The 14,928-nt window shown below is 52.7% G+C and overlaps 4 protein-coding genes across 4 annotated transcripts; 1 reads left to right on the top strand and 3 right to left on the bottom strand.

Moving 5' to 3' along the window:
- Positions 1-980: 980 nt before the first annotated feature.
- On the bottom strand, positions 981-3,272 carry UCRPA7_6428 (putative rho-gtpase-activating protein; the record flags this gene model as incomplete). Its single annotated transcript, XM_007918966.1, has 3 exons — positions 981-1,855; positions 2,408-2,998; positions 3,056-3,272. The coding sequence occupies 3 exons, from the start codon at positions 3,270-3,272 to the stop codon at positions 981-983; spliced, it is 1,683 nt and encodes a 560-aa protein (XP_007917157.1).
- A 4,776-nt stretch (positions 3,273-8,048) lies between these two features.
- Positions 8,049-8,479, top strand: UCRPA7_6427 (putative mitochondrial import inner membrane translocase subunit tim-9 protein; the record flags this gene model as incomplete). Its single annotated transcript, XM_007918965.1, has 3 exons — positions 8,049-8,056; positions 8,130-8,208; positions 8,294-8,479. 3 exons carry the CDS (start codon positions 8,049-8,051, stop codon positions 8,477-8,479), a joined length of 273 nt encoding a protein of 90 aa, XP_007917156.1.
- A 594-nt stretch (positions 8,480-9,073) lies between these two features.
- UCRPA7_6426 (putative nuclear pore complex protein an-nup188 protein) lies at positions 9,074-11,168 on the bottom strand (the record flags this gene model as incomplete). The annotated part of the gene is made up of 3 exons (XM_007918964.1): positions 9,074-10,420; positions 10,476-10,615; positions 10,739-11,168. 3 exons carry the CDS (start codon positions 11,166-11,168, stop codon positions 9,074-9,076), a joined length of 1,917 nt encoding a protein of 638 aa, XP_007917155.1.
- Positions 11,169-12,324: 1,156 nt separating this feature from the next.
- Positions 12,325-14,731, bottom strand: UCRPA7_6425 (hypothetical protein; the record flags this gene model as incomplete). Its single annotated transcript, XM_007918963.1, has 4 exons — positions 12,325-12,343; positions 12,658-13,595; positions 13,653-14,601; positions 14,661-14,731. 4 exons carry the CDS (start codon positions 14,729-14,731, stop codon positions 12,325-12,327), a joined length of 1,977 nt encoding a protein of 658 aa, XP_007917154.1.
- Positions 14,732-14,928: the final 197 nt, after the last annotated feature.

Here is a 14,928-nt window from a genome sequence, read left to right as displayed (position 1 = left end):
CTCGGCCATCGGAGTGCCTCGATGCGGGGAAAGCCCCCTAACCAAACCCCCACACGCGCCGGCCAAGACCAGAGGCGCTCGAGGGGGAAGGAGCTTCAGAGGAGAAGAGTGAGCAAGCACATGCAAAAACTCTGATGATCAACGGCTTGCTGCATATGATATGACATGTTATGACATGATCTTGGCCTTCTTTCTACACGTTTCTGTGCGCATATACATCGAGAGAGGGAAAAAAAAAGGTCGGGGTGGTTTTCCTTGGTTCTTATTTTTCCATTATTCCGAAGACAGAGAGCAAATATCCCGTTAGGTATTCTACAGAACTTTCTTCCAATTAAGACATTTTCCTACTCCTCCGAGAGACCCAGGACAGTTCGATTCGTTCGGCCGTCCGTTCATTCGATCTCTTTCCCTCTTTTCTCCCTTCCTTGCCGTCCTTTGAAGAAGGGGAAAAAAGGGTTTCCATGTCGAGGCAGCGGTGATCATATCACTACACCTGCAGGGACACTCCTCTCATGTCCACGCCTCGGGCCTCGGCCCGTTTTACAGAATCTTTTTTGTCAAAAATCCATTCCCGACATATCGTGGCTGGTGATGCTACGACCAAAATTGTAGTGAAACAAGGAAGAACCAAAACAATCAAATCAATTCTCGGCGTCCGCCTGTGCCAACCAGGGTATCCTCAATCACGACCACTCACTCCTGCCTGCCGCCTGTCATTCGCGGCATCAGAATATCTGAAGTATAATGGGGGGAAGAAACAAGAACAATCTGCCTTCGAGCTCCAAAGAAGTCCCGTCATCGTCTATCGACGCCGCATGTTCAAAATTGGCTCCTCACCAAGGGAAGTGAACCATCCGTGAGAAGGAGAGTAGACATTAAAAATCATAAGTGTAGGGCGCCCCGTCAATTTCATACAGTAACCAGACAATCATAAACTCCCATGCAGATGGGACCCGTGGAACGATGAAATAAAGACAAAATTAAGGCTGAGGCTGGGACTGAGGCTGAGGCGGCTTCGGTTCTAGTGGCTGCTGTGGCTCGGACGGCGCTGGTTCCTTCTCCTCCTCTATCGGGCGCTTGATGTCCAAGCTCTTGCCTCTCACGGGAAGCAGAGGCGGATTAAGAGATCGGTCGGCCGGTGGTGACTTGTTGCGCCGCTCTTCACGATTCTCCTTAGCTTCCCGATACTTGTTTTTGATCCAGCCGGTCAGGCCCTTCGAGTCGTCCTTCACCTCCCTACTGCCAGAGTCCTGACTGGACAGGGCTTCGGCGCTGATAAGGGTCGGGTCTGAAGACTCGCCCGTGAAGCTCCGCCGCGCCATATTGGACCCAGTCCCCACAGAGCTGGTGCTTGCCTCCGCGTGTGTCGTGATGATTTTCCGGGGCGACGTCACACCAGGCTGAGGGGTAGAGCCCAGGTCCTCCTTCCTCCGAGACAACCGCCAACGACGTCTCTTCTCCTTGTCGGGTTGATCAGCTGCGTCTGCCGATGTTGGTGGCTCCTCGACTTGGTCGAGATCAGATCCCTCGTTGAAAGAGCTATGCAGAGATGTAGGAGGTGAGTTCTTGGGCTTGAGAGTGTGCTCTGCGCTGACCGGGTGCAAGCTGCCGGCCGAGGGAATCTGGGACGCCCGAGGGGTAGGTTCGGATGGAGTTTCGGCTGCAGATTTCTGCTCTGGTGTTGGCACGCCGAGCTCACCACTTGTTACCTCTCCGATTTGCTCCATGGGATTCGCAGATTCCACAGCAGGTGATGCTGCAGCCGAGTGTGTGAGAGACGCGGTTGAGCTTTGTGCGCTAGGGTTAGAGCTTCCTGGCAAGCGCCGCTTTCGAAGCTTGTTGGGTGTCTTTTTGTCTGAGTTATCAGTTGGTGACCTCTGAAATAAGCTTTGAAGAGTCCTCTCGCGAGAGGGCGTAACAACTTCAAGCTGAGGCTCGAGAAGCCTTTCTTGACTCCGACCTCCCGTAGTAGATGCTGCTGGGGGCAACCCTCCTGTGCTCGATGCGAGCGGATCATTGCCTGACTCTGGCGTTGCTACCTCCTCCACAGTTGGAGGGGCTGGAATCTGGGCATTGGGGTTGACAGGTGTCAAAGGAGTGACAGGTCCTGGAGAGTGGTCATTTCGGTTTCGCTGAAATCTACCAGACTGTAGAGCAGGTGACTTCTTGGACGGCACGGTGTTACTACGACCGAGACCTCCAGTCGGCGTGGTTGCCAAAGCAGGGCTGGCAGGGCTGGGTGCTCCGTTCGAGTGTCGTGAGTGTCTGGAAGACGTTGACCGGTTACGTCGAATCTTGCCATCCCTTGCCACGCTCTCAGCTCCCGCACTGGCATTGGAAGATGACCGATGCACTCCCGATTTCCGGATGGGAATGGGAGTAGCTGGTGCATTAGTTTGCGCGGAACCTTGTTGAACTTCCTGTACCGTCTTCTCATCCGCGGCGGTGCCCTGCATTCCAATCAGGAAATGATCTTGATTCTCGATCAAGAAAATGATGACGCATTGGTTGAGCCTGTACTCCTCTGGGGCCATAGCGTGCGCTGGGTGAGACAGCATACCGGGCTGGAAGATGGCTGCCAGATTCTGCGAGTTCATGCGATTCTCATCCGCCTTGGCAGCAAATACCGCGAGCAAGTCTAGAATGTAGAGCAGCAGCTGCCGGTTTAATGGCGGCAGCTCCGTGATTAGTTGCTGGTACCTAGCAATGGCACCGTCCAGGTCAAAGTTGTCTATGAACTGCGGCCCCTCGGCATCGGCAGCTCCTTGCTTGGTCGCACCTCTCAAAGGATCGCGGAACTTCTCATAGAGGTCCAAGGGCACGACCGGCTCGGGCAGATCGTTCAGATACCGCCGTAGGACATTGGCGGCATCGTGGACTGTGTATCCTTCCCAGCTCAAGCCCTTTCCATACCGGTCCGGAGAGTCGAATATCTGCTTGAGTTCTTTGATGCGCTTCTCCGATCCGCTCAGTCGGAAAATTCCCTCAACACCAGTAGCTGCACATGAATGTCAGCAATACCCGGCGGGGAAACCTGTAGGATTATGCAACCCACCCTTCTCCTTGAGGAATACGCCGCACTTAGCTACCACAATCGGAACGTAGCCGTAGATGTAGGACTTGCCGTTGTCGTCGACTAGGGAAATGGCGACGTTGGCATATGTTATACTCTGGCGCAGGGGCACGCCAAAGATGCCGGGGGGTTTGGTCTCTGCAGGGCGACGTTTAGTCTTCTTATTCTGTCGTCTCGTTCGCCTCTTGTACTGATTCATGAAGCGGTCATGTGAGGTCCTTCTCAGAAACGGCGAAGCCAGGCGGTTGAAGAGCCTCTTGGACCGACGCCAGGCTCTGCACAGCACGCCGTCGCTTGATTTGGCGGCTGCCCGGAGCGAGGCATGGGTTTCCTCGTGCTGGAGGATGGCCTGGAGGACAGCCTTGCCGGAGGCGTTGTTGAAACCGCCATCGACATCCTCGCGGAAGAGGGAGCTTCGCCTGAAAAAGACGGGGCGACGATGTAAACGGGGAGGAGGGGGATAGGAGGTAGGAAAGAAGATGGAGGGGGCTTCACCATGTGTCTCTTGATGCTTGGACGGCAACTTGAATCCCTTCCACCACGATTTGAGGTCTCGCTTGCTCGGCGGGGAGGCAGCTTGGGAAGCAGCTATATGGGCAGGAGGTTGTGTCTGATTGTTATACTGATGATGAGAAGCGATGGGCTGTGGGTTGGAGACGGTCGCGGGAGGAGGAGCGTTTGGATTTGGAGGCGGGACTGCGGACGTCATCGTGGTGACGGCGCAAAGGAGGTGCGGGCAGCTGCTGCCAGAGCGAATGTTTGGGGCGGCGCTTCTTCGCGACAGCTATTTCGTGGTGGTTTTGGTCTGATCTCTGCTAGTAATTAAAAATGTCAACCCTAAATGGGGGATGAAAGAGATCGCTTGTGATCGGTTGATCGAGGATGTTGGCGGTGCGTTGGGTGCTGTCCTTTGGTGGCTGTGATGGTGGTGGCGGATGTGGTCGTGGAGGTGAGCGGACGGCGATGCGCGCAATTGAATGAGTGAGTGGAAGTTGGACGAGTCCCCCAGGTAATGTAAGGTAAAGGCAGGTAGGTAGGTAAGGTAGGTAAGGTATGGTAGGGCAGGCAGTAATAGAGTTAGTTAAGGCAAGGTAGGAGGTAGGAGATTGGTAGGCTAGGCTAGGCGAAGCAGCGTTTGGTAGGGAACCTTGAAGTGGACCGTGACGCTATGCCCTGCAACATCGTGCAGACTTTCCCCCCTTCCCCCCCAGGCCAGTGTGGGTTGGTTGTGCTGGGTGTGTGGGCTGGTAATGTACCTAAGGTACCTAGGTACTTTGGGTACTTTGGGGAGGAGGGACTACCTAGGTCGGTATGAAGACCTGGACGACGTACCTGAATACCAATGCTGTGCTTCTTCAAGAGACGGAGACGGGACTGAGAGGGTGACAGCTTTGGGTATCTAGGCTGCTGTCTTGTTCAAATCGGAAGAGGATGCCCTGGACAATTCTGCTGCAATCCTTCAGATCTGTTTACTGCGTATTCGCTCGTTGATGCATTCAATCATCCATCTATCCATCCACCCACGCGGCAGGCTGCAGCTTGTTACAGGCACAGGGAGACTGACTCTCCTGTGGTCATTGAAGCTTATTTGGGTAGCCTGTCTCGGGGGTGTCGTTGCTTTGTTCTGTGGCTTGGAGAACAGGTACCTACCTGATAGGTAGGTATACCTGGTACCCTGGTTTTGGTAGGCCTGCTGGCAGACACTTGTGGAACAGCGGGGTGAAGATGCCTTGAAGATGCCTTGAAGAGTGACGACGCGTCCACAGCTCAGAAGAGGCGCGGCACAGAGAAGTGCGGAGAGCAGAGCAAAGCAAAGTAACACAATGTGATGCATGCAAAACCAATGAAGCAGAGAGGAATATCGGAGTCTCGTGCAGTGTAAGCCTCTCTGCTTTCTTCTGAGCTGAATGAGGAGGGCTTGTGATGATGATTGAAATTACACCGTAGAATGCGCGAGCGCGCGTGTGTGGGGAGCTTCTGCTTGGTTGCTTTGCTCTGCTTGTTGGGATGCGGCGGTTCTAAGGGTACCGGTAATTAATCAAAATTAGCTAGCAAGGTTAGCGTCTGGTAGCCAGTGGTAGGTGCGTCAGCCGGTGCGGGAATATAGCTGGGATCAGCTTGGGGGAAAATCTAGGCTACTCGTAGGTTAATTTGGGGGCATGGATGCTTCTCAAAGCAGCCTAATCTTCTTCAGGGCAGTCCATTTTTCACACACGGCACTGAAATGGGCCTGATGGGAGCTCTCTATGAAAAATCAAGGTACAAATTACGATACGATTTGATATTGACTGCATGGTAGCACGCACTTGGCCAGTTCCTGGGCAGGGGCTTCAATAAGGCAAGGTCAGGTAGTGTCCAGTCTTGTTTGAGTAATACCCCATTTGCTGCTCCAGTTGGCAGGAATCTGGCCTGTGCTCGGAAGCTCGCTCACTCAAGGGACCAACTTTGGAACGCTTACTACAGTCAAGCTGATCCTGGTAGAAAGCTCTGCAAAACGGCCTGATACTCTTCAGCACATGGACATCTCAGGGATCTCAAAAAGTGTCCAATTCAGTCCTCCCATCAAAGATCATGAACTTTGTGTCCCTGAATAGGAACGCTGTAGACTATTGGAAGGCTGTGGATACCTCGGCCACTGTTCAGGTCCCCAACGCAATCCAGGCAAGGCCAGAACTGCTCCCCAGGTTACATTGCTAAACCAGAAGGCTGGCATTACAACAGGCTCTGGCAAGTTTTCCAACGGCCTGCTCCAAGCTTCCACAGCATCCTTGAGAGCTTGAGTACTACACAGAATGTGCCGCGCTGCAGTTGAGGCACTGCAGGGGCCTGGGTTGACACGGTTGAGCTCTAGAGCCGTCTAGGTCCTCCGCGCCTGTCTACACCCAGCTAAAATGGATCTGGGAAGGTAGTCGCCGATCGGTGCGACCGAAGGTCAAGACAAAAAGATCACCCATGGCTGGCTCGCCATTCAGTCCTACCATTCAATGTGTGGCTCAGCGGTGGGAGAGGCCTTCCATGCTGGGCGGTCACGGTCTGAGCGCGCATGCATCATCATCTCTTTCAGTCTCGACCACCTAGCGGAGACCTAGCGGAGCTGGTCGATGTGCGTGCTTCACGTCGATCTCTCTGCTATATGCCTTCTTAATACCGCTGATAAGGCTGCGAGGAGCGCATCGAGAGGATGGGATTCTTTGCTTTCGCCATGTTTGGTTGGCTGGCGTCCGGGCATGCCCGTTGCGCTGAGAGAGCAATAGAAGCCAATCTCTTGAGGACCGTTTTCCCTCAGTCTTGCCGATCTTAACTGCGTCGGATGACTGGCTGTATTGTATTGTATTGTATTGTACTGTCCTGGCCTGGGCTGTACCTGGGCGTGTACATACTGGTGCATGCACGTAACATTATCTGGGCTTTCCGGCCGGCATCCTTGCAGTATGCCCTGGCCTCTCTCTGCAAGTCAATCTGAGTGACCGGGAGAGAAGCATACACAATGACGTAGGACCTATTCTACGCGGTGACAGCTATTCTGGAGAATCATCCTCATAGTCCGATGCTGAGCAACAGGTTATCACATTCCTCAAGATGATGGGCACAAAATCCGGGGAAGAGACCTTAGATTTCCCGCCGTTTTTTTCCCACGCCGAGGAACGCCGATTCTTTTTTTAGCTGCTGAAGTCATGCAGACTGCAGGTTCAGGACATGTGCCATAATGTGGTGGTGCATGCCAAATGTGCCTGCGACGTGAGCGAGTGTGTGTGTGTCACTGTGTGCCCATCTCCTGCCACAGGGCCGTAATGGGTATGTGAGCGAGTGGGTACGCATCCCGAACAACTTCAGAAGCAAGTTTTCCAGGCACAGCCTCGTCGGCCTTGACCCGCCGATGCCGTCGGCCATCGCCTGGGAGAGAATGCCGGTAGAGGGAAGGTCGATCGTCGCATCCCGGTTTCCGAGGATTTCGCTGGAGCCACTGATCGCAACCCTCCAGGAGCCCATCGTCTCCTCAACGGTCGACCTGTGGCTGAGCCCATGGCACATCGCCGTCATATGGCTCCATACAGAATGCCCGACGCCGCCGGGTCTTCAGCAAGTTCAGCTCATGTGCATGCGTGATGATTCAACAACCTCCAGCTCGTGTTTCACCTTTCAATGCACCTATCTGCAGGGTGTTCCCTTCGACAGAGTTGGCTCACGTCACCGGTAGGCTACTGTTTCGCAAACAAAAAGCTAAACGGCTTTCTTCGGCTCCATGTGTGGCGTAGGTCGTGATTCGTCGCTGGTATCCCATTAAAGCATACCAAGACAGCAAAGCTTGCGACCCGGGGAACCTGGGATGTCACTGCGTTATCGTAGCCTCATTGTCCGACATGATTGATATGCAGCAGCCTGCAATACGATGCAAGATGCTTTCGTATCTGCGCCGTGATGAGTTGCTGCCAACGGTCACGTTCAAGGTTCTACACGCCCTAGGATGTAGACTGTGGCAAAGGCAAATGTAACTGGCTTTGCAAGGTAAGAATGCTTATCGAAAACAACAAGTCTTGATAATTGGTCGACTGCATGTAGATGAAGCTATAGCTGGGATATTACACTTTCAGGCTCTACATTCTCGCAGAGCCACATTCTGGTAATTTTGAACCTGGGCAGTATGCGGCCGCTGGCCAAGGTTCTAATAGTGAAGAGGTCGTGTATCCATCTAAAAGATTCATTGTCTTCTGTTTCTTTGATCCCTGTGTTGCACACCCGAATATTGAACTCCAATTGCAGTCACGTGCTTGGTCTCTAACAGCTCGAAGAGAGCCTACTGGCTCTGATTGGCCTGTGACATCACTGGACAGCTCCTGCCGGGTCGCGTCCTCGTAATTTTCACAACGAGCATCCCGACCTTAAGCTTTTTGTACACCATACCCTCGACGCCCATCTATTCATCGAATTTTCGCCTCCACGATACCCTCTCCTCCAACACAGACTCTCTCACATAATGGATGCGTTAGTACCCCCTTTATACTCTAACAGTTGATGCCACCCATCACAAGAAAACCGGGAGCTAATGGACACGCAGCCTCGGTGGACTCAATGCCTCTGAGCAGCGGGAGCTCGAGCAGCGCATGCAGAAGCGCCAGGTCAAGGAGTTCGTCAGCGTACGTTTCGCACTCGCCCCTCGCGCGCACGCAGCTATCCCGCCTGAGCACGCACCCATACTGACCGTTTCCTCCCGTCCCACAGCTGTTCGGCAACCTCGTCGACCACTGCTTCATGTCCTGCATCGACGACTTCACCTCCAAGTCGCTGTCGTCCCGCGAGTCCGGCTGCGTCACCCGCTGCGTCCAGAAGTCCATGGCCATGTCCCAGCGCCTGAGCGAGCGCTTCCAGGAGCACAATGCCGAGATCACCGCCAAGATGCAGAGGTAAAGCGCCTCGGAGAAGGTTGCTAGGCGACGACGCTCTGCTTGGCCGGCCCATCGTATCCCAGAGATGAAAAAGATCTCGGAATCGATCAAGGCAAATGGCCAAGCAGGCTGTATCATATTGACAAGTTAAGGTCGAGGACCCATGGATCGGGGGGCTTGCTCTACCTGTTTCGGATCTATAGAGGCGAAAATCTGGACCCGTGGCCTATGGTGGGCCTGGGATGTTTTGTAGTAATACTGTTGTACATTTTACCTGCCTAGGAGCCGATGGCGCTCAATGAGTCTGTTGGGCAAGACGTTGCGGTTTTGGCGTAGTACGCAAAAGCTATGCCGGCATCAATTCAACTCCAAGATTTCACACATTTACACTTGGTCTCTGTCGTAACTGGGCCGCGAGCATGGTTGGACAAGGCCTATGTTTGCACTAATGTGATATCGATTTCTACCTATGATCACGCCGCTGAGCTCTTCGGCTCGGGTTTCATGTTCCCTGTGTCCCCTGTTCACGGTTGCCCAGGGCACGTGTGATGTTACTTGCTTCGTTCATACATTCCATGCCTTTCCCAAAGCATTTTTTATCCTAAGTCATATATCTTCAATCCGAATCGCTCAAGATTTCTTTGACAGCCTCGAGCAACGCAACCACCTTCGCCTCTAATTTATTGTCTGATTTTCCAGGGGCACCTGCCGCGGCAGTCTTCATGCTCCTCCAGTCGGCCTCCCTGCTGCCGAGTGGCAAGATCCTATCCCTGAGAAGTTTGCGGCTAGAGAGCCAGAACTCCACATTCTCAAGTAGTGTAGCCGCATCCCATGCGACATCGGGTATATCCCGGTTGTTGTTCATTCTCAATATGGCCAGCACGCGCGTGATCAGGGCCAGGGAATGAACCTCTGAGACCGTGATGAGGCTGACGTACTGCGGTGCTTCACGAGAGACCGTTCGACTAAGGCCTGGCGCCTCGAAGCGCTCTATGCTGGACTTTAAGAGGTTGGGGAACCGACTGAGAACAAATGCAACCTCAGGAGCAATGGTTGCACCGAGAACCGTCAATATATTGAGGAGCAGAGGGAGTATCCCCTTTGCCCAGATGCCGTAGCATCGTTGTGCGCCAACGCTGTCTGTATATGGAGACACGTTCGGTCGCTGAATATGAGTGGATATGTTGGCTGAGGTAAGCTGTCCAAGAAGCCCATCGCAGGCCAACTGCTCGGCGAGCAGTGGCAGCGTGGATAATTCAAGGAGAAATAGAAGGCTTAGCTCCCCATATACAGGATCGCCCTTGTCAGCCAATTTGTCAGACCACGAGAACAGCGATGTCGCAACATGGAGGACGTCGTGTGTCACCATGATGTTAAGAATCTGAGTCTGACATTGGTCCATGCCTGGTATGGCCAAGCAAGCCTGTAGGATAGCTGTAAGAAGCGCAATGTCTTCTGGGAAGACCATGGCCTCGGGGTCATGAATCAATGTAACCAGCGTTCGGAAGCCTTGTGCGACAACACGATCGAGGATGTTCAGGATACCCTGGTTAATAGCAACGATTGAGTCATTTGCCGCCTTGACATTGCCAACAGGCACTTGAGATCCATTATACCCTCTCAGGACGATGAAGAGTGTTTTCAGGAGTGTCCGGTAGTACTGGAGCTGCTCCGAGCCGAACGGGTTTTCGATGCCGTTAATGGTAGTCCAGAGTGTCGTGAGAAGCTGAACAATGTCCTTAGGCATTAATGACACCTCTGTCAGGCGTTGGACAAGAACCATGGCGAGATTTGCACGAGACTGCGTGATCCTCTCAAAGATTCTCGTGGGACCTTGGCTCTCCTGATTTGCGCTCAGGCACTGTTCTGCGACTTGCATCATTTGTTTTGTGATGAGCTGACCCTTTGGTAGGAGACACGTGCTAAGCTCGACCAACAAGAACTCCCAAGCATGGAAAAGGGCCTGTATGTGTTAATTTACTGAGAGCATCACCGAGGGGAATGTTTGCAACACTTACGATTTGGGCATCAACCAGAGACAGGTTGAGATTCGCCGTCTCCATCTCGTTCTTGAAGCCATTTTCTCGGGGGCCAATCCAGCCGGGGTCAAGTCTTAGCATCTCGTCCGCGAGTTCGAGGGCATAATAGTATTGTTTCCCTAGATCGTGTTGGGATACCAATGATCGCTTGAAATTGCCCAGTGAAAGGCCAGGATACCGACTTGCAAAATTCTTCGCAAAGTTCACGTGCAAAGAAGTGTTGTAGCCTGATATTAACACACCCTCTCGGAGGAAATAGTCAAGTCCACGAACGACTTTCTCGGCAAATTCGTGTTCTTGCCCCATCTGACGAAGATGATAAAGTTGCATGGCCAGGGTTTCTGCGATATACGCAGCAACCCGAGCATCGTTCGCAGCCTTCTCTGCGTTGTGTCTCAAGGTCTTTGACGAAGGCTCCAATACGCCACCATATGCTCGAAGCTCGTCCATGGCCTTGTCCTGATGGATAGCAAATATTGTCCATGGCCAATAGTTCTGTGCTGAGGTGAGGAAGTCCAAGATTGCGAGAAGCTCAGGCGTTGGAATGCTACTGATTGACTGAAGTTTATTCAATGCCGTAGCCAAAACAGAGTCGGGGCATAATTTCGACAGCTTGCTGTCTTCCTTCAAGGCTTCACGGGGTGTCTTGCCAGTCAATAAACAATTTGCCATCCATTGTTGCCGGTTTCGGATTATTACGGAAAAGAACTTCCACGTCTTTATCTCCTCAGCAGATCTTTCGAAGGGCTTGTCCAGTTTGGAAAGAAGTTGAAGGAAGGATTTGGATATTTGAGGACCTAGATGTCCAAGCAGCGATGGTGGATCAGTATTTGCACTGCCCACGCTGCTGGCCAGGGCACTCAAGAGTGAGAATGCCGAGCTTTTATAAGTGTCGTCCACGGCGCACAGTCGAGCAAGAACTGAAGCACCCTTGAAAAACTGCGATTCAATTGTCGCAGACGGTTTATTAAGATAATTGGCCGTCTTGATCAACGATGTTGCAAACTCGAGAACCCCTACCAGACGAGCAGAGATAATCTCAGTCCGCCTTGAATAAAGAGTCGAGTCTGGTAGATCAAATGCCACGAGTAACGTTGATAGTAGGGGCTGAAACCTCAGTGTTCCCGACGAGGAAGATAGGAAGCTGTCAATGACGTAGCTAGCAGCAGACTGGAGACACGAAGTCAGGAGATTGCCGTCATCTGGTTGGTCTACACCGAAGGTGTAGCTTGTGAGCTTGGTGAGAATAGGCACAACATCACGGACTAAACGACTCCGTTGGACTTCCGATGAGAATCGCCATGTCGAGGAGTTCTCAAGCACGTCTACAGCAGTCTGGGCTATAGACAAGCTGACTTGTGTCAAGACTTTGTCGGAGGTGCCTGTCCAAACGCTCTCGCCTCCTTTCTGCCGAACACCGAATTTGCCGCCGACCTTGCGATGAACGGCACTGCTCATAGCACTGTCAACGAGGCTAGAGAAAAAGCGGATGGATGCTGCTAAAACATCAAATCGCTCTGCAAAGAGATCCAGAGTTCCTGTGATACGAGAGAGTCGGCCGGCACGCGAATCTGTATTCAGCAAAGCCGATCTGGCCATGTACGCCCATATCCTGCCTGGCGAGATGGGAAGAACAGTGTGTAAGAATTGTATGCATGCTGTCAGGACCGCGATCTCCGATGCTTCGAAGCCGGATACGTCTCGTTGGATGTAAGTGTCAAGCGTGTCGCAGATTACGCTGACGATATCTTTTGTTCGCGGAAGAGCTCGGCTAGCCTCTCTCAACACTACGAGGCCGGCTTCAATTGAGTCAGCGGCGTCATTGCTATCAGGGACCTTCAACATCTCTGTAGTTATGAGCGTAGCTAGAAGAGATATCCCTTCACTTATCTCATCAGCTCGTAGCACGCCAAGTTGAGCGAAATTGGAATCCGCGCTTAGGTTCACGTCCAAGCGTTTCCCCAGCAAAGATAACGTCGAATGTTCATACTCCATCAGTATCACACGCCCGCTATCAGTAACAAAGCGGCCAAATGTACCAGCTGGAATGCAGAATTGTTCCTCGTCCGTAATTCGCCTCTTCCATGAGGATGCAGATCTGAAGAGTGGAATGTCTTCAACAATCCGGATAGTATTTGAGTTATCTTCTTCCTGGGCTAACTCGTAGCCCTGGAATCCGTCGGGCAAGACAAATGTGAGTGTGGGTGTCTTGAGTAGTGCTCTCAGCACCACCTCGGTAGCGTCATTGGTTGACTGACTAGTCAACAGTATTCGGCAAAGGCTGATAAAGGGAAGGAATTCGTAGGGGTATCGGTTCAATGCCTGAAGCAGATAAAATTCCAAGAATGTCTCGTCTCTCAAAGCGAGAGTGATAATATCCTGACTGGAGTCCGCAGTTCCATCATGTGTGATATCCCAATACTGCTGACCGCCTGATAAGACTGGGAGGAGGGTTGAAACTGGTTCAGGTAAATAGCCGACAATGGGATAGCTGGCCTTGAGAAGCTCAAGGAAGACGAGACGCATCCTGGATCCAACGCTGGCGCGGAAGCAAGCGTCTGGTGTCTGGCCCAATGTCTGAGCCATATCTGCCATGATATCGTATACTCGGCCACCTGCTGTTACTTCCATGGCAAGCTGCTCGACGACTTGCACATCTTGTTGCATAGATGAATCGGTCAGAAACAGGTCGTAAGATTGCGACTCCAGCGACACTATGCTTCCCGCAGAAAGCCGTCGACCCACGGGGCCGGATTGGCCCTGAATTTCTCGCTCAAAGCCTTCCTGGGCCTGTCGATTTTGCGCGATATCCCTTCGCTCGGCTCGTTCCTGGTAGGAGACATACATGCGATGAAGGATCAATGTCCACGAAAAGATGACAGGACTAGCCGTGATGAGATTCTGATTGGCGGCACCCATTATGGTGTCGTGTATCTCCTTCAGAATATCTGCAGAGGCCAGGTAGGTATCCTCCTTTGCCAGAAGGTCAATGTCACGGTCGAGATAAGGGATGGCTCTGTTGAGGTTTAGCAACTTCATCGAGATGACGCAGACCAAGCTCTTGATAGGCTGCACGAGCTCTGCTATTCGTTCATGAGGCTAGAAAGCAATCAGTAAGGCTGGCCTGCATAACCGCGATAGTGTTGCCAAACTTACAGATTGAAGACGGTCCATGAATCCATACTTGTCGATGAGTCGGAACCATTGAGAAACAATCTCGGCTGATGCGAACAGCTCTGAGGTGTCTAGAAGTTGGAAAATGAGAGACATCGTGTGTACTGTTTCTGTTAGTGTCGTCCTCAGCCAGTCGAGTTCTAGATCGTCTGTCACGAGCTGTGTGTCTTCAACAGCAGCCTGGATTCCTGCCTCTGAGAGGTCGATGCACCCAGGGAGTTGAGCCAGATACGTAGAGATGACTTTCTCGAGTTTTTCGCTCGAGATAGCAGAACTGTCCTTCGTACCGAGAATGGCTTCGCTCAAGGACTCGCGAGACTCGGCAACGCGACTGTCGGGCCGACTCTTTGCCTGGAGTGAGGATCCGTTCACCATGAAAGCAAAGGCGTATTCAGCCGACATCATGAAGTAACGCCGCTCGGAAAAGTATGTGGCTAGCAAACGCTGCCGCCTGCCTTCCTCCTTCTCGAATGCGGCCCAGATAGCCTCCGCATCCATGGTGTTGGACATGTTGATGGACGCCAGGAAGTTTGTTGCTTGAGCACCGTTCACCCCAACGGCGTCCTTGAGGTTGGCAACATCTTGAGTCGACAAAGGGCCACAGAGGTGGCTCTGGGCTCTCGACTGGAACTCGATTGCGACGATTCTCAAGGCGGCCACCTCGCTGATCTTCGCATTTTTGCTCAGCCATTGCGCATCGTCCTTGATAGCCTTGATATCGTACTTCTCATTCGCCGTCGGCGTGACGTTGATTGCGGCCGTCTTCGTCTCAAAGGCAGACTTCGTCTGGGCATCGGGTTTGCCGAAAACGGCGGCAGGGTCTGAGAAGCACTGTTGTACATAGGGATCCCTGAGGAAACGAACGAGCTCGGCGCTGGTCAAGCGGTCGGAAGAGGCATCTGAAAGGGCTGATGCGACCAATTTCCATGACCTGCGCTTCAGATTAGCAAACTGTCCTAGATAGCAATCGACTGGGGGCTAGATACGTACAGCAATGTATGCTCGCCCTTTAGGCATGCGCCCAGCGAGGGAAAATAGACTCGATCGGAAGCCGAAGCCATTGCTGTAGGGCTCAGCAAGCAACGGAGGCTGCTGCAGCTGCTGCAAACATGGAGGGAATGGAAGAGCTGTCGCAGCGTGCGGCGAGGTAGGGGATGTGAGGTGAGGTGAGGTGTGATGTGATGTGGTGGTGATGCTGGCGCGGGACAAAAGCAGTGGATGTCAGAGGTCGACGCGCTTTTCTGGCTGGCGCCCGTGT

Source organism: Phaeoacremonium minimum (assembly GCF_000392275.1).
Source record: "Phaeoacremonium minimum UCRPA7 unplaced genomic scaffold PA7_03_scaffold_468, whole genome shotgun sequence".
Lineage (NCBI taxonomy): Eukaryota > Fungi > Ascomycota > Sordariomycetes > Togniniales > Togniniaceae > Phaeoacremonium > Phaeoacremonium minimum.
Note: the sequence above shows the minus strand (reverse complement) of the source record. Positions and strands in the feature narration are given on the sequence as shown.